General features: G+C 37.2%; 1 protein-coding gene across 8 annotated transcripts in view; it reads left to right on the top strand.

The window, feature by feature from the left end:
* Positions 1-18,493, top strand: part of MAP2K5 (mitogen-activated protein kinase kinase 5) — a 270,804-nt gene that overhangs the window by 94,258 nt on the left and 158,053 nt on the right. For all 8 annotated transcript variants that reach the window (XM_040493071.1, XM_040493070.1, XM_040493073.1 and 5 more), the window contains exons 10-11: positions 6,617-6,685; positions 6,801-6,882. In XM_040493071.1, the coding sequence (XP_040349005.1) occupies positions 6,617-6,685; positions 6,801-6,882 (151 nt within the window). The remainder of the gene's footprint in view (positions 1-6,616; positions 6,686-6,800; positions 6,883-18,493) is intronic.

Below are 18,493 nucleotides of genomic sequence, written 5' to 3' on the forward strand. Positions count from 1 at the left end.
ATACTAGATATTTTTGCATTGCTATAAATACTTTTCAGCTTATTCTGAGATGCTATTTAGTGACTGTGAAAGTTTGATCCTTTCAACACTTACTCTTAAGCTTTATTAGATGGGACCAGCCCAGTGGTTAGTTGGGAACTTATTTAACCCCACACAATTAAGGTGACAGTCTTCTGAATACTCCACTAATGCCCCGACCATTACGGGATTTTCCACACTGCTTGGTGGGAGTGCAAACTCTTTCTGCCTAGTGTGAGGTCTGGGGATTGTTTCTCTGGTCTTTCTGGCAGTTCTTTCCCTGGCCTCAGTGTTAGTTCCCTGACTTTCAGATGCTGATTGATCATTAATCCACTGAAGACTCCAGGGGGTCCCTTAGCACATCCCTGGAGCCCTCTCCCTTTGGTGTTCTGTCAGGGAACTCTAGCTGCTGTGGCTTCCTCACACCCCACTTCCATGTCCTCAACTTAGGGAGATGGCTGAGCTTTGCCTGGATTTCCCTCCCAGCACAGGGGCCTGGACACTCTCTAGTCAGTAAGCTGGACAATCATAGGGCTCCTCTCATTTGCTTTCTGTCTCTCAAAGATCACTGTCCTGTTGTAGCTGTTGTCAATGTTTGGAAGCCTGTTAATTGTTCTGGGTTTGGTTTGGTTTTGGATCTCTTCCTTCCTCGTCACTTCTCCAGTACAGATGCTTGTTTTGTCTCTTGTCAGACACTGACCAATGTTTAAACTGTTCTCACAGAAATAGAGGCTACCATTTATTGATCATTTATACTGTGCTGAGCACTCTACATGTTTTTCTCATATAATAATTAATTAATTAATTAATAGCTTGTCCATGGGCACCGGGGTGGCTCAGTTGGTTGAGCGTCCAGCTCATGATCTCATGGTTCATGGGTTCAAGCCCCGTGTCGGGATTCTCTCTCTGCCCCTCCCCCATTCATGAGCACATGTTTGTTCTCTCTCTCTCCCTCTGTCTGTCTCAAAATAATAAACTTTAAAAATAAGTAGCTTGCCTAAGGTCCCGTAACTAATAAGTAATAGAACCAGGATTTGAAGTCAGGCAAGTCTTCCCCAGGTTCATGCTTCCTTCCAACCTGTGTACTGTATTGCTGTTCGCTACCCTCAGATTTGACTTCCTAAAGCATAGTTGTGGTCTCATGTCTTCCCTCTCAGAAGGCTTGAAAGGCTCTATATAACTCCCAAATAAACTAAGAACTCTATGGGGTGAAACTCAAGATCTTGCACAATATGTCATCAGCCTACTTTTATAGCATATCTTATGTGTCTGAATGCTGTGCTTCTTTTAAGTTGAACTCCTTGCTTTATCTGAACCCAGGTACTTTCACACTTCAGCACTTTGATTCACGTATTTTTCTCTAATTAGAATGCCTTCACCCATGTCTCTACCTATCAAAATTCTTAACACCCTTCAAGGGTCAGCTCCAAAGCCCGGTCCTCTATTGAACTTACTTAGACAAATCCTGTCACGTATGGTCTATCTCTCACTCACTCACTTTGTCCTTTGAAACTCTCTAGAATTCTCTGTATGTGTCTCTTGTGGATGTTATCACATACTGCCTTGTATTTGGCTGTTAATATACATGTGCCTTCCCTCTCTTACATTGAAAGAAATCTCTTTGTAAGTAAAGAAAAGACTTATTTATCTTCTTGTCTTACTCATTGAATCATGCTGAACTTTGCATTTGGGCCTAGATAGAGCACTCCATGTAATGACGAGGTATTCAACACATAATTTGTTAAATGACTGAATAGATAAATTTGGTTCTTTCATTCGTTCTTTAGTTCACTCATTCATCTTTTGAAGTAGCATCTTGAAAGCAGGTTCAGCTCACATACAAAATATCCCATAGTGTTCTTTGTATGGACCATTGCTCTCACCCAGAGTAGTTCTTAGCTTATTTATATATATATATATATATATATATTAAAGGGTGAAATGAAAGGTTAAGAGTTAGAAGTGCATTTGATCTTTTCCTGACCCTCTCCTGACTTTTGTGTGACTTCAAGCATGTCACTTAAACCTCTCTGTGACCTCAGCTGCAAGATGGGGCTGCCTTGTGTCACAGAGGGATTGCGAAGAGCAGCAAATCACAGTCCTTGTCTAAACAGAATCACCTGCAGGGTTCTGATGCCTGCATAGAATGATGTGGGAAATTTAATATCCCAAGCCAAGTGGTCAGTTGGACCAGCACTTTGAATGTCTGTGGGTACAGTCAGAGGAAAGTCCTTGAAAATCTGTTACTTTTCTCTTCCTACTCAAAATATTTGTATTTTTTATACTTTTAAATCTTCTTATGTTTTAGACCAACAAAAGAATATCATAGTGTTTCCCCTTTCAGACTTTAAAGGTGGGAAATCATTACTTCAGATATTTTATTTTATTTTATTATTATTTTTGTGTGTGTGCGTGTGGTGCAAAAAGGTGGTTTTATTGAAGCACGAGGACAAGTACCCATGGGCAGGAAGAGCTGCCATTAATTCAGATATTTTAAAAAGCAAGTTGAACTTTCGGAGGAATAGAAATACCTTGGATTTTTATTTTACACCACTGAATTCAGACAATTTCTACCTTAAAGAGACCATTTTGAAAAATGCTAATTGTATTTTAAAGATAACTGTTTGATAATGACTATAACTCATGAAATGTGTTTCTAACTAGCTTTATTTTAGGGGGAGGGGTGTAGATACGCAAGACAGTCGCAAACAAGTAGAGCAGAAAACAAAAACAGTTAGCCATCTTGCATACGGAACCTTTTTATATCATTAATGTTTCTGTACAATCCTTCAAAGAGTACAGCTTAATGTATTTCCTAATATTTTTTATATTCCGATTGGGAAAAAGTCATCTAACAGGAAATTTCTTAGCTTGTATATAGCATGTGCTGATTATCATTCTTTGACTGCTTTGGGTTTCTGCTGCTTTTAAACTAGCATTTAAATGGACCATTTGATTAATCATTTGTATACTGACTGTAATCCTCCCAAATTTCCTTTCTGAGTTGTACATACTGTAAAAGACAATTATGTCGCCACAGATTAAATAAGCGAATTAAAACAGAATAGAGGCTTAATTTGACCTGTGATTTTGCTCTCCTTCCCTTTAGTGGAGCGTGTGCCACTCCAGCAAATAAATGAAGTCATCCATGACAGCTTGTGATGAATTGCCGTATTTATACTGTATATTTTAATAGCCTCACACTAATTTAAATTGAGCACAGAGTAAATTATAATTCAGTCACTTGACTGCTTAGATTTAACTTGACAACTCATCCTTATTTGTCCTGGAGGTGTAGTGGAGAGCAGCGGAAATGTGCGCAGGTATTTCAGTCTCTCATTAACCCTTTCTCCATGAAGTGCTTCATGTGCACATCCTCTACAGTTGGAGATTTAGCTCTTCCTAAGGAGAAAAAATAAAAATAATGAAGACTCGGGGAGCCCACACTTCCCTTGCACTTCAAAAAGAAAATTAGTATTTGCCATGCTTTTTTCCATGGCTTTCAAATAAGGAATTGGACTTATTTTTAGCAGTTTAAAAGCTCACTCACAGGAATGCCCAGGGGAAGGAGAATTAACCTTATACCTAGAGTGCCAAGTCTCCCAGAAAATAGAAGAGCATTGCAGTAGAGTTATTTTGAGGTGAATTTTGCTTTCCCTCTTAAGTTCCAGAAATTACTTTATTCACTTTTGCACCGTTACGGAATCGCCACTCTTCCAGACCATAACAAATACCGTGAATGATCAAGACCCATTAGAATGCAATGGATTGGCCCTACAAATACAGTGTTACTTGCTACATTTTAGGTCAGTGTGGCACTTTTATTTATTTTGCTGTTTGTGTCTTTGGTTTTAAATTCATTTGTAGAAACCAAGCAATCCACTTCTTTCCTGTCTAGAAACAGCTTCTTATTTAGAGGATTATGGTCATAAGGAGCACTTTAATTAAATCCCACCTCACTTAATGGGCACTGCTGTGAGTAAGACCTGTGGTGGGTGCTGGGGGTGGGGAGTGGGGGTGGACCAGAGAAAGATGCCCATGATTCAGTCCTTGCCCTTGCAGGGCTTACAACCACTCTTCTCTCTAGGCTTATGGTTTTAGGGGGTGAGGCATGAGTGCCACTAGAAATAAATTCTGATAGAGGGCTTTGGGGATGGCTTCATAGAGGTGGTGGCAGCATTCAGGCTCATCTAAAAGATAGAAAAGGTTTTACAGTGGGGCGCCTGGGTGGCTCAGTTGGTTAAGCATCCAACTCTCGAGTTTGGCTCAGATCATGATCTCATGGTTCATGTGATCGAGTCCCACATAGGGCTCTGCACTGAGTGTGGAGCCTGCTTAAGATTCTCTCTCTCTCCTTCTCCCTCTGCCCATCTTTGCTCACGTGCACATGCACTCTCTCAAAAGAAAGAAAGAAAGAAAGAAAGAAAGAAAGAAAGAAAGAAAGTTACTAACTGTGGAGTAGAGCGAGGAAGCACAACTCATGTGGAGGCATCATTAAGACTGGAAGTGAGGAAGGCACAGGACATGTGTGTGGACCCCAGTACAAAGCACCTAGTTTCTACATTTGTGGTGTGGTGGTGGGCATAGCTGCCTTCCAAATCATCTGGTTTCACATGAGGATTGGGTTTGTGGTGGGGAGTAGTGGGAAAAGGAGTTAGAATCACCAGATTGTGGAAGAATTCTTTGAATGTCATGCTAGAGTTATGCTAACATTATGCTAGGACATGGGAACCTAATTAAGCTTCTTGATCAAGGGAATGATCTGTTTATAGCCAGTAGTTTGGGGTTAACGGTAAGGTGTTGGTTGGTGGTTGTGGTGCATCATTTCTGGGTTGGGGGCCTGGAGATGTGGTATATCTCTGAATACTGAATACTGAATAAATGGCATTTTTGAAACCTTAGATAAGTGGTTCTCAACCTTACTGTGTAGTAGAAATCGGCTGGAGAGTTTTTAAAAAATATTAAGATGTGGGCCCAACCCAAGATTGATTCCGTTATTCTAGGGTAAGTTCTGTGCGTGAGGACTTGTTTAGAGTGCCGTCATGTATTTATATAAATACCTTTATATAAAAGTAATGATAACCTGAGGCCAGGGTTGAGAACCACTGCTCTAAGGTAAATAATACGTTCATTCCTTTTAGCAGTTTTTGAGGGTGAAAGATGCCCTGTACTTGACATGGTGGTGTGAAAAGTTCTGATATTTTATGGCATGGAATTGAAACAACACTCGATGAATTAATTTTGTCACTAAGTTTTATATAGGAACAAAAATGTAAGTGAATATTGTTGGCAAATGACTATTGATCGAGAGAAACGTTTAAATGTTTCTTGGCAGTTTTGTATTACACTTACAATCAGGTTTAGTGAGAGCTTTTATAAATAACCCTAAAGCAAACTCTTGATAGAAACTGGCCATGCCTTTTTTTCCCCTTCCCTTTCCCCTTCCTCAAATGGATGTCAGTACTATAAAATGTGCGTTTTAGAATTATCCTTTTCTTTCCCTGCTCTGTCAGCAGTTTGCAATTCATAATTTATGGTTTTTTTCCCCAGTATGAGTGTATATATTCTGCAGTTGTAACACAAAATGTAGTTCAGTATTGGATGGTATATAACTGCACTATCATGGTAATTGTGAATGTTAAGTTTTTGTCTAGAAATGTCTAGAGTCAGAAACTCTGCCACAAATCTTAAAAATTGCCTTTCACCTATTTGATTCTCAGCACTGTCTTTTTTAAGTAAAAACAATTTCCCTTGAATTGGCTTCACTGAACTGTTGAGTAAAATTTGAACAGTTGATGGTCTCCTTTCTTAGGAAGTAAGTGTTTGAAATAAACTAGAATTTATTCTAGGTAAGTTTGTAAATTGTTTTTCATTCCTGTGTCATGAATCTGACTCAGTGGTTGATGTGTTAAGAAAAACCATAAACCACCACAGGACGTTCTAAAAAGTACACAGTCCTCAGAGTCGGGGAGGGACCTTGACATTGCCAGGCTTTGTGGCTTCTCAGAACCTTGGTTTCCTCCTTTAAAAGAAGAGAATTAGATGAAATCATTTCTGTGGTTCCTTCAAGCTCCAGCATTTTTTTCAGTATTAGCAAAGAAAGGTGACTGAAGAATATAAAAAGATGATGTATTTTAAAAACTCCTTTTCTCTCTCTAAAAAGCCTACTTTAAATGTCATTTTTACTCATCATCCTCTCTGCTCATCGCCTTGTGTCTGAATTACAAGACAATTTTTTAAAATGGTTTCAGGGTCATTCCTTTCTTCCTCTTCTGGAAATAACCAATGTGGCCAAAATAGGGTGTATAAATTAAGGGTGTTATAACTTAACTGACTTTTAAAGCCATTAATACTGACCTTTGAGACCTGGCTTTCTCCTTGGTCCCATCAATCACATCTATACCACCTCCCCCAATACAAAAGGTTAGGCAGATGTGGATACAGTTTATATTCCTGAGGGTTATAGTGGTGGAGAGGAGAAAGGGGCAATGAATAGAGGAAACACCATATTTTTTCTTTTTATATTTCATAGTGAGTATAGCTATATTTAATTTAAAGATGAATATATGTGTGAATGTTGATTCCTTTCTGTATTTAGGTCATACTGTTAGATATTACACTGGAACTTCAGAAGCAAATTATGTCTGAATTGGAAATTCTTTATAAGGTAATTTTTCCTTGGTCATTTTTTTCTTACAAAGCAGCTTATGGTATTGACTTGCAGGGTTTTGGTTGTTTTTTTGTTTTTTTTTTTAACTATTTTTGTCTTATTTTTATTACAGTGTGATTCATCATATATCATAGGGTTTTATGGTGCATTTTTCGTAGAAAACAGGATTTCAATATGTACAGAATTCATGGATGGTGAGTTTTCCCTATCATAATACTTTTAAAATGACTTGGGAGGCAGACTGCTTTAAAACCTGGTTCTGATATAGATGTCAAGTAGAATTAAAAATAATTACAATATACCAGTAATGACCTCCTTTATACTCTAAAACATCTAGTTTTAGAGGTTCCTGGTGTTAAATATTTACAGCTGAGCTATAGTTTCAAGAATGTAATTTCATTTACTTTTATTGAAAATTTAAATAGAACAGATTAAATGCTGGCCTAATCGGTGGTTTGATATTTGATTCTTCCATACAATCTGTCTTTACTTGCAAAACAGATGTTCTGTCTTTTAATGTTTCAATAGCCAAAACAGATTTTCTTTTAAAGAAATCTATTAACCCAATGTCCTGTGTCTTTTACAAAGAAATCGGTTCTTAATTGCAAGATAAGAAATTGTTTTTCAACACAGCTGTTTAGCCAAGATGTGTTTAGTTTTCTTTGGACTCTAGCCCTTTCCTTTCATCTGTATTTTTCATTCATTTCTATTTTGGTAACTCTTTCTTGGTCTGAATATTATGGCAAAATGTAGATTTCTTGGTACCCTGTTCCTGAAATAATGTCATCATTGTTATTTACCCATTTTAAATCAAAGCAGTCTTTAGATTTTATATATTCAGTTTTTCAGTTTCTAGCCCATTAAAACACAACATTTTTTTAAAGTTTATTTATTTATTTTGAGAGAGTGAGTGTGTGTGCACATGTGAACAGGGGAGGAGGAGAGAGAGAATCCCAGGCTGGCTCTGCACTGTCAGCATGGAGCCCACCGTGGGGCTCGAAGTCACAACTCTGAGATTGTGACCTAAGCCGAAATTAAGAGTCAGATACTTAACTGACTGAGCTACCAAGGTGTCCTTCAGCATTTTTTCTTATACTTAGTTTATTTGGTGGATTCTTAGTGTGTAACTAAAGTAACTAGTTCATGCCTTGCAAGACATTTTCAGAAGTTATCTTTCGTAGGTTGATACTATAATAAGGTAGATAATGTGTTCTAAATTCTGTTTCATATTAAAATAAGCATTTATTGAGATAGCATATTTAATCACAATAAAATTCACCATTTTGATGTATACAATTCATTGGTTTTGAGTATTTTCACAAGGTTGTGCAAGCTCATCATCACTAATTCCAAAACATTTTTATTACCCCAGAAACAAACTCCTTAGCCATTAGCAGCCACTCGCTATTCCTCTAGTCCGTGGCAACTGCTAATCTACTGTCTCCAGATTTTGTACTCTTCACGTATATGGAATCATGCAGGATGTGGCCTTTGTGTTTGGCTTTTTATTTTATGAAAAAAAAATTTTTAAATTTTGTTTATTATTTTTGAAAGAGAGAGCATAAGCAGGGAATGGGCAGAGAGAGAGGGAGACAGAATCTGAAACAGGCTTTGCACTGTCAGCACAGAGCCTGACATGGGGCTCAAACCCATAAACTGTGAGATCATGACCTGAGCTGAAGTCGGACACTCAACCAACTGAGCCACCCAGGCACCCTGTGGCTTCTTCTACTTAGCATAACGTGATCAAGGTTTCCATGTTGTAGCATGTATCGGTACTTTATTCCTTTTTGTGGCTGAATAATAAACTACTCATTTAGCAGTTGGTGAGCATTTGGGATGTTTCCACTTTTGTGCTGTTACCAATAATGCTGTTCTGTATGTTTATATGCAGGTTTTTCGTGTGGATAGAAGTTTTCAGTTCTCTTGAGTATATATCTAGGAGTTCAATTGCTTGGTTGTATGATAACTGTATTTGTAATTTTTTTGAGGAACTGTCAAACCATTCCATTCTATTTCACACCCGTTTGCATTCACAGCTGCAATGGATGTGGGTTTCAATTTCTCCACATCTTTGCCAACACTTGTTACTGTGTGTCTTTTTTAGTATAGCCTGTGAGAAATGATATCTTTTTAGTTTTGATTTAGATTTCCTAATGACTAATGACATTGACAATACTTCCATGTACTTGTTGGCCATTTGTATATCTTCCTTTAGAAATGTGTATTCAAATCTTTTGTCTATTTTTACATGGGTTATTTGTGTTTTTATTGTTGAGTTGTAAGAATTGTGTATGTATTCTGGATAGTAGTATCTTACCAGATGTATGATTTGCAAATATTTTCTTCCACTCTGAGTTGTCTTCTCATTTTCTTGATAGTGTCCCGTGAAGCATAAAAGTTTTAAAATTTTATGAAGTTCAGTTCATATGTTTTTTCTTTGGTGGCTTGTACTTTAGATGTCATATGTAAGAAAGTATTGTATAATCCAAAGTCATGAAAGTTTATACCTGTTTTCTTCTAAGAGTACTATAATTTTCTTTCCCATTGAATTTTCTTGGCACTTGTCAAAAATGTATTGACCATGAAATGTATTTCTAGACTCTCAGTTCTATTCCATTGATCTATTTGCCCATCCTTGTGGCAGTACTAGACTGTCTGTCCTTGCTTACTTTTTAAAAAAAAATATTTATTTTTGAGAGATAGCACAAGCAGAGGAGGAGCGTAGAGAGAGAGAGGAGACACAGAATCCAAAGCAGACTCCGGGCTCTGAGCTGTCAGCACAGGGCCTGACGTAGAGCAGAGCTCGAACTCAACGAACCATGAGATCATGACATGAGCTAAAGTTGGACACTTAACCGACTAAGCCACCCAGGCACCCTGTACTTTTACTTTATTATTCTGTGTTACTTTAGCTTTGTAGTAAGTTTTGAAATTAAGAAGTGTGAGTACTCCAACTTTATTCTTTTTCAAGATTGTTTTAGCCATTCTGGGTCCCTTGCATTTTCATATGAGTTTTACAGTCAGCCTCCCAAATTTGCACACACACAAAAAGTCCAACTAAGATATTGATACAGATTGCAGTGAATCTGTACATCAGTCTGGGGAGTACTGCCACTTTAACAATATGAAGTCTTATACTTCATGAACACAGAGTATCTTCCCATTTATTTAGATCCTCTTTAATTTTTTTCAATGATACTTTGTAGTTTTTGGTATTCAAGTTTTGCAGTTCTTTTGTTAAATTTATTCATAAATATTTTTTGATGCTATTATAAATTGGGCTTTTATTTCAATTTTGGATTATTCATTGCTAGTGTATATAAATATAAATGATTTTTGTGTATTGATCTCTATCCTGCTACCTTGTAGGATAAATTTATTAAATTTGTTTCTCAATCCTAATAGATTTTTGTAGCTTCCTTAAGATTGTCTGTATAAAACATGTCATCTGCAAATAGACGTAGTTTTACTTCTTTCTTACCAACCTGGGTGCTTTTAATTTCTTTTCCTTGTTTAATTACCCTGGCTAGAACCTGCAGTAGAATGTCAAATAGAAGTGGTGTGAACAGGCATCTTCTTTTTCTCCTGATCTTAGATGGAAAGCTTTTAGTCTTTCACTATTAAGTGTGATATTAGTTTTGGGTTTTAGTAGATGTCCTTTATCAGGTTGTCAAAGTCCCCTTGTCTTCCAAGTTTGTTGAGTATTTTTGGTTTTTCTGTGTTTGTTGAAATGATAATGATTTTTAAATCCATTTTTCTATAATTCCATAATTAAATCCATTATTCCATAATAGTATTATATTAATTGACTTTTGCATGTTGAACCAATTTTGTATTCCTGAGATAATTCCAATTGGTCATGATGTATAATGCTTTTTATAAATTGCTGGATTCAGTTTGGTAGTATCTCGTTGAGGATTTTTGGATTTATATTCTTAAAGAATATTGGTCTATAGTTTTCTTTTCTTGTAATGTCATTGTCTGGTTGTGGTATCAGGATAATTCTGGCCTCAAAGGAGTTGGAAAGCATTTTTTCCTCCTCTAGTTTTTGGAATAGTTTATGATGGATTAATGTTAATTTTTCTTTAAACATTAGGTAGAATTCACCAGTGAAGCCATCTGGTCCTGGGGTTTTCTTTGTTAGTAGTTTTTATGGTCAAGTGGCATCTGTTGCCTATTATCAGGAGAAATCCAAGCACTTCTGCCCACTGCATCTTAGTATGGAGTTGCCAAGGAAAACACAGTGCAATGAAATGCTGGATTTAACAGTGCCTTACATAAAATTAAAAAGAGAGAGAGAGACAGACAGACAGACAGCAAGATCAGTTTGGGAGTATCAGTTCCCTGCGGCCAACAGTAAGTCCTTCCTGGCAGCCTATACAGGGCCCTTGGCCCACACACACCCCTCATGCTGCAGCAAAAGGATCCTCCACCCCACCCTACTCCTGTGGTGTCAGAAGTACCGAAGGCTGGGGACATGTCTGAAGGTCATTGACACACATGCTTAAGCAGGACAAAGGAGTACACACTGAATTTGAAACAGGGAAAAACAGTCCAAAACAAAGAGGTAAGCCCAGCACAGGCTACCTGGGCTCTTTATCTGCTGGTAAGCAAGTGTTCCAGACCCATGGCCCATTCTTATGTGGCCACATCGGGTCCAAAGAACAGTGCACATAAGACCGTCTTTCCCAACAGTGTTTTTAATTGTAGCATATTACACAGATAACATATAATTTACCGTACTACCCATTTTTGAGTGTGTAGTTCATAACTGGTAAGTACATTCACATTGCTCTGCAACCAGTGCCACCATTAATCTCCAGAACTCTTTGCATCTTGCAAAACTGAGACTCTGTACCCATTAAACAGTAACCCATTGCCTCCTAACCCCAGCCCCTGACTACTAACATTCTGGGTTTTTGTCTACATGAATTGGACTACTCTGGGTACCTCATTTCAGTGCAATCATACAGTATTTGTCTTTTTTTGGGACTGGCTTATTTTACTTTGCATAATGTCCTCAAGGTTCATCCATGCTGTGGTGTGTGTCAGAATTTTTTTCCTTTTTAAGACTGAATAATATTTGTGAGTTTTTTGATTACCAATCTCTTTAATAATTATATGTGCTTATAGGTTTATTCAGATACGTATTTCTTCTTCAATTTTGATAGTTTGTAGCTTTCTAGAAATTTATCCATTTCATTTAGATTACCTAATTTGTTGATACACAGTTGTTCCTAATATTCCTTTATAATCATTTTTATTTCTGTAAAATTGGTGTTAATTTTCCTTCTTCTTTCATTGCAAATTTTAGTAATTTGAGTTTTTCTTTTTCTTCCTTTCTTTCTTCCTTCCTTTCTCTCTTTCTTTCTTTCTTTCTTTCTTTCTTTCTTTCTCTTTCTTTCTTTCTTTCTTTCTTTCTCTTTCTTTTTTTTTCTTTTTTTTATCAGTGTAGCTAAAAGTTGGTCAGTTTCTTTGCCTTTTCCAAAGAACCAACTTTGGTTTCTTTGATTTTCTCTGCTGTTTTTCTCTGCCTTAATATTTGTTTCTTCTACTAGCTTTGGGTTTAGTTTGCTCTTCTTTTTCTAGTGTTTTAAGGTGCGAAGTTAGGATACTAATTTGAGATATTTCCTACTTAATGTAGCCATTTGCAGCTATACATTTCCCTCTAAGTACTGCTTTAGCTGCATCCTAGAAGTTTTGGTATGTTGTGTTTTCATTTTCATTTAGTTTAAAGTATTTTCTAATTCCCCCCAAAGGAAAAATCACTTGCAATTTCTTTTTTGACCCATTTTCCATTAGGAGTGTGTCATTTTCCACATTGAGTGTTCTTCTGTTGTTGATTTCTAATATTCTTTTGAGGTCAGAGAACATACTTTGTATGACTTCAGTTCTTTTAGATTTATTGAGGTTTGTTTTAATGCCTAACATTCTGTTCTGGAGAATGTTTCATGTATACATGAGAAGAATGTATTCTGCTCTTGATGGGTTAGATTTTCCTTAGATGTCTGTTAGGTCTAGTTGATTTACAGTGTTGTTTAAGTATTTTATTTCCTTGTTGATCTTCAGTTTAGTTCTATTTATTATTGAAAGGGAGATATTGAAGGGGCACCTGGGTGGCCCAGTCAGTTGAGCGGCCAACTTTGGCTCAGGTCATGATCTTGCAGTTCATGGATTTGAGCCCCATGTCAGGCTCTGTGCTGACGGCTCAGAGCCTGGAGCCTGCTTCGGATTCTGTGTGTCCCTCTCTCTCAAAAGTAAATAAACATTAAAAAAAAAAAAAGAAAGTGGGATATTGAAGTCTCCACCTAATATTTTTTGCTTGTGTATTTCTCCTTCAATTCTGTTAATTTATGCTTCATATATTTTGGCATTGTTGTTAGGTGCATATATGTTTATAGTTATTATGATCAACTCTTCAGTCATTATAAAATGTGTCTCTAGTTACTATATTTGTCTAAAGTCTATTTTGTCTAATCTTAGTGTAGTCATCCCAGCCCCCCCATTGATTCTTATTTGCTTGTTCTATCTTTTGCCACTGTTTTGCCTTCAACCTATTTGGGTCTTTGAATCCAAAGTGCATCTCTCATAGACATCATAGAGTTGGGTCATTTTTAAATCCATTCTGCCAATCTTTCAGTGTTTAATTCATTTACATTTAATGTAATTACCAGCAATATCTGCCATTTTACTACTTGTTTTCTTTAGTTGTATTCTTTTATGTTGCATTTATTCATTACTGCTTTCTTTTATGTTAAATAGGTATTTTTAATGTATTGTTTATATTCTCGTGATTTCTTTTACTATATTTTTTGAGTTATAGTTTTGATTTTCCTAGAGATTACAATTAACATCTTAACTTCTGACAAATTAGTTCATATTAATATCAACTTTTTTCAAGTCTATAAAATTGTTGCTCCTAATAGCTCCATTCCATCCCCCTCCTTTGTGCTGTTACTGTCATAGAAGTTACATCTTTATAAGTTGTGTACTTATTAATGCAGATTTTTACTTACTGCTTTGTGCAGTTCTGTTTTTGTTTATTTTATTTTTTGTTTTTTAAAATTTATATCCAAATTAGTTAGCATATAGTGAAACAATGATTTCAGGAGTAGATTCCTTAATGCCTCTTACCCATTTAGCCCATCCCCCTTCCCACAACCCCTCCAGTAACCCTCAGTTTGTTCTCCATATTTAGGAGTCTCTTCTGTTTTGTCCCCCTCCCTGTTTTTATATTATTTTTGTTTCCCTTCCCTTATGTTCCTCTGTTTTGTCTCTTAAAGTCCTCATATGAGTGAAGTCATATGATTTTTGTCTTTTTCTGACTAATTTCACTTAGCTTAATTTCACTAATTTCACTTAATATCCTCCAGTTCCATCCACGTAGTTGCAAATGGCAAGATTTCATTCTTTTTGATTGCTGAGTAATACTCCATTGTATATATATACCACATTTTCTTTATCCATTCATCCATCAATGGACATTTGGGCTCTTTCCATACTTTGGCTATTGTTGATAGTGCTGCTATAAACATGGGGGTGCATATGTCCCTTTGAAACAGCACACCTGTATCCCGGGGATAAATGCCTAGTAGTGCAATTGCTGGGTCATAGGGTAGTTCTATGTTTAGTTTTTTGAGGGACCTCCATACTGTTTTCCAGAGTGGCTGCACCAGCTTGCATTCCCACCAACAATGCAAAAGAGATCCTCTTTCTCTGCATCCTCGCCAACATCTGTTGTTGCCTGAGTTGTTCATGTTAGCCATTCTGACAGGTGTGAGGTGGTATCTCCTTGTGGTTTTTTTTTTTAATTTTTTTTTAATGTTTATTTACTTTTGACAGAGAGAGAGAGACAGACTCAGCATGAGTGGGGGAGGGGCAGAGAGAGAGGGAGACACAATCTGAAACAGGCTCCAGGCTCTGAGCTGTCAGCACAGAGCCCGATGCGGGGCTTGAACTCACTGACAGTGAGATCATGACCTGAGCCAAAGTCAGACACTCAACTGACTGAGCCACCCAGGCACCCCTCCTTGTGGTTTTGATTTGTATTTCCCTGATGATGAGTGATGTTGAGTATTTTTTCATGTGTCAGTTGGCCATCTGGATGTCTTCTTTGGAGAAGTGTCTATTCATGTCTTTTGCCCACTTCTTCACTGGGTTATTTGTTTTTTGGGTGTTGAGTTTGATAAGTTCTCTACAGATTTTGGATACTAACCCTTTATCTGATATGTCCTTTGCAAATATCTTTTCCCATTCTGTCGGTTGCCTTTTAGTTTTGCTGATTGTTTCCTTCGCTGTGCAGAAGCTTTTTATTTTGATGAGGTCCCAGTAGTTCATTTTTGCTTTTGTTTCCCTTGCCTCCAGAGACATTTTGACTAAGAAGTTGCTGCGGGCAAGATCAAAGAGGTTTTTGTCTGCTTTCTCCTCGAGGATTTTGATGGCTCCCTGTCTTACATTTAGGTCTTTCATCCATTTTGAGTTTATTTTTGTGTATGGTGTAAGAAAGTGGTCCAGGTTCATTCTTCTGCATGTCGCCATCCAGTTTTCCCAGCACCACTTGCTGAAGAGACTGTCTTTATTCCATTGGATATTCTTTCCTGCTTTGTCAAAGATTAGTTGGCCATACGTTTGTGGGTCAATTTCTGGGTTCTCTGTTCTGTTCCATTGATCTGAGCATCTGTTCTTGTGCCAAGTTCTGTTTCTTTTTAAATTTATTTCCTTTTGTTTTTTTGTTTTGTTTTGTTTTGTTTTGTTTTTGTTTTTGTTTTTGTTTTTGTTTTTGTTTTTTAGAGAGAGAGAGAGGGGCAGAGAAAGGGGGAGAGAGAGAATGAATCCCAAGCAGGCTCTGTGCTGACAGCATGGAGCCTGACACGGGACTTGACCCCCAAAACTGAGCAATCATGTCCTGAGCTGAAATCAAGAGTCAGACACTCAACCAACTAAGACACTCAGGCGCCCCTACAGTTCTGTTTCAGTCAGACAGGAGAAAAAGACTTACAAACAAAAATACATTTATACTGCCTTTTATATTTACCTATATAGTAACCATTACCAGTACCCTTTATTTCTGTGTATGGATTTGAGTTACTATCTAGTAACTTTCCTCTGAAATTCCTTCAGTTGGAAGGGACTCCCTTTTATTTCTTGTAGGATAGGTCAGCTAGTGATGAATTCCCTCAGTTTTTGTTGATTTCAGAGTGTCTTATCCTTCACTTTTGTAGTATAGTTTTGCTGGATATAAAGTTTTTGGTCAACAGTCTTTTTCTTTCAGCTATTTGAATATGCCATCCATTGCCTTTGATCTGCATGGCTCTGTTAATATTTTTGAGAATTTCTTGTATTGCTTCTCTTTTGGCTTTCAAGATTTTCTTTTGTCTTTGTCTCTGGACAGTTTCATAATGTATCTAGGTGTTAGTCTCTTCATTTATCTTGGAGTTTATTGCATGTCTTCGATGTGCAAATTAATGGTTTCATCCAATTTGGGAAATTTTTGGCTGTTACTTCTTCAAATATTCTTTCTGCATCTTTCCTTGTCTTTTAGGTCTCCTATAATGCATATGTTATATGCTTGATGATGTCTTACAGGTCTCTGATAATGTGTTCATTTTTCTATTCTTTTTTCCTTCTGTTCCTCAGACTGGATAATCTCAATTGACGTATCTTTATATTCCCTGATTCTGTTTTCAGCTTATGTAGATATATTCTGGTGAATAATGTCTTATTTATTTTTAACTCCAGAATTTATTTATTTTTACGTATGTATGTATGTATGTATGTATGTGTATATATATGTGTGTACATATATATATATATATATACACACATACCTATGTGTGTATGTATGTATATGTGTGTAGTTGTATACTTTCTATCTCTTTATTAATATCCTTTATTAGGGGAGACATTATCTTCATACTTTAGTTCCTTACGTGATTTCCCAGAGTGTTTCTTAAATAACTCATTAAAGATTTTTTTCTAGTAAGTCCAACATCTGAGCTTTTGTACGGATAGTTTCTATTGATTGCTTTTAGTCTTTTGTATGGGTCATACTTTTTTGGTTTTGTTATTGAAAACTGGACATTCAATTTTATTTTTTAAATAATTCTTTTTTATTTTTATTTATTTTTTAATTTTTATTTAATTTTGGGAGAGAGAGAGAGAGAAAGAGAGAGAGAGAGAGAGAGAGAGAGAGAGAGAGAGAGAGAGACTGAGCACAAGTGGGATAGGGACAGAGAGACAGGGAGACAGAATCCAAGGTAGGCCCCAGGCCCTAAGCTATTAGCACAAAGCCTGATGCAGGGCTCAAACTCGCAGACTGCGAGGTCATGACTGAGCCACCCAGCTGTCCTGAAAACTGGACATTTTAAAGTAAATACTGTGTTAACATTGGAAATCAGATTCTCTCTCATCCCCAGAGTTTGTTGCTGCTGTTCAGTGACTTTTCTGAAGTATTCTGTCATGTTTATATCTTTGGTGTATGGCCACTGAAGCCTCTTTTCAGTGAGCTTCCAAGTCAGCTAATGATTCGACAGAGATTTCCTTAAATGCTTAGAGCTATTAAGTCTCCTTGTCTTTGTTGAGGGGGGTTCCATGTGTGTTTGGGGCACATCTTCAACACTCGCCCAGGCAGTTGGTAACTTTGTCTTAGTTTTTGCTTCCTGCTTGTGCAGAGGTTCCTGGTCAGCCCCAGTACCTGCTTACAGCCTCCTCAGAGCCTTTCTAAGCATGTACACAGCCGTATACATGCACACATCCTAGATTCCCAAGAATATGATAGAATTTTTCAAAGCTTCTATGGACATTGCATTTCCTAGATTTCCTCTTTAAGATTTTTGTTGAGCTAGTTCACCCCAGCTGTTATCCACCATCTCAGTCAGTTGCAAAGTTAATCAGTTCTTTCTAATTGTTTTTAACAAATGCCCCAAAGGAAAAGACTTTTTGTACTAGGCAACCTATAAGTCAGGTTGAATAAAGGCAACGTGTCCAGGAAGGTCTTCCAGGGAACCACCAGACAGGTCAAAAATAAAACTTTTCTGAGAAAGTGTATTTGAGGGAGCACCAACTCAGTTCTACCTGTACAGTGCCCCCCCTGGCTCCTGTGTTCCCTGGGATTGCAGGCTGCTGCTTTTCAAGGCTTCAGTGAAGCTGGAGAGGAGGCACTGGGAACAGGGCAAGTTAAAATGCCCCAAATCTTCAATAAATGATTTTTGGGTTGCTGTAGTCCTTTTACTCATTCCCAGAGTTCTGCAAAGATTGGTCTGACAATTTTTGCTAATGCCACCTTTTAATTACATTTTTAATGCTTTTTTAAAAGTTTCATTTTATTTTAATTCCAGTATAGTTAACATACATGTTACATTGGTTTCGGGTGTACAATATAGTGATTCAACAATTCCATACATTACCTAGTGCTCTTCACAACAAGAGTACTCCTTAATGCCCATCACCTACTTCACCCATCCCCCAACCACCTCCCCTCTAGTAACCATCAGTTTGTTCTCTACAGCTAAGATTGTTTCTTGGCATATTTGTCTCTCTCTTTTTCCCCTTGCTCATTTGTTTTGTTTCTTAAATTGTACCTACGAGTGAAATCAGTTGGTATTTGTCTTTCTCTGACTTATTTCACTTAGCATTATACTCTCTAGCTCCATCCATGTCATTGTGAATGTCAAGATTTCACTCTTTTTTATGGATGAATAATATTCCTCTGTGTGTGTGTGTGTGTGTGTGTGTGTGCCCCCCCCCCACACACATATATATATATACACACACACACACACACACACACACATACATCTGGGC

This window comes from Herpailurus yagouaroundi, unplaced genomic scaffold (genome assembly GCF_014898765.1).
Source record: "Herpailurus yagouaroundi ecotype Mexico unplaced genomic scaffold, PumYag 184, whole genome shotgun sequence".
Lineage (NCBI taxonomy): Eukaryota > Metazoa > Chordata > Mammalia > Carnivora > Felidae > Herpailurus > Herpailurus yagouaroundi.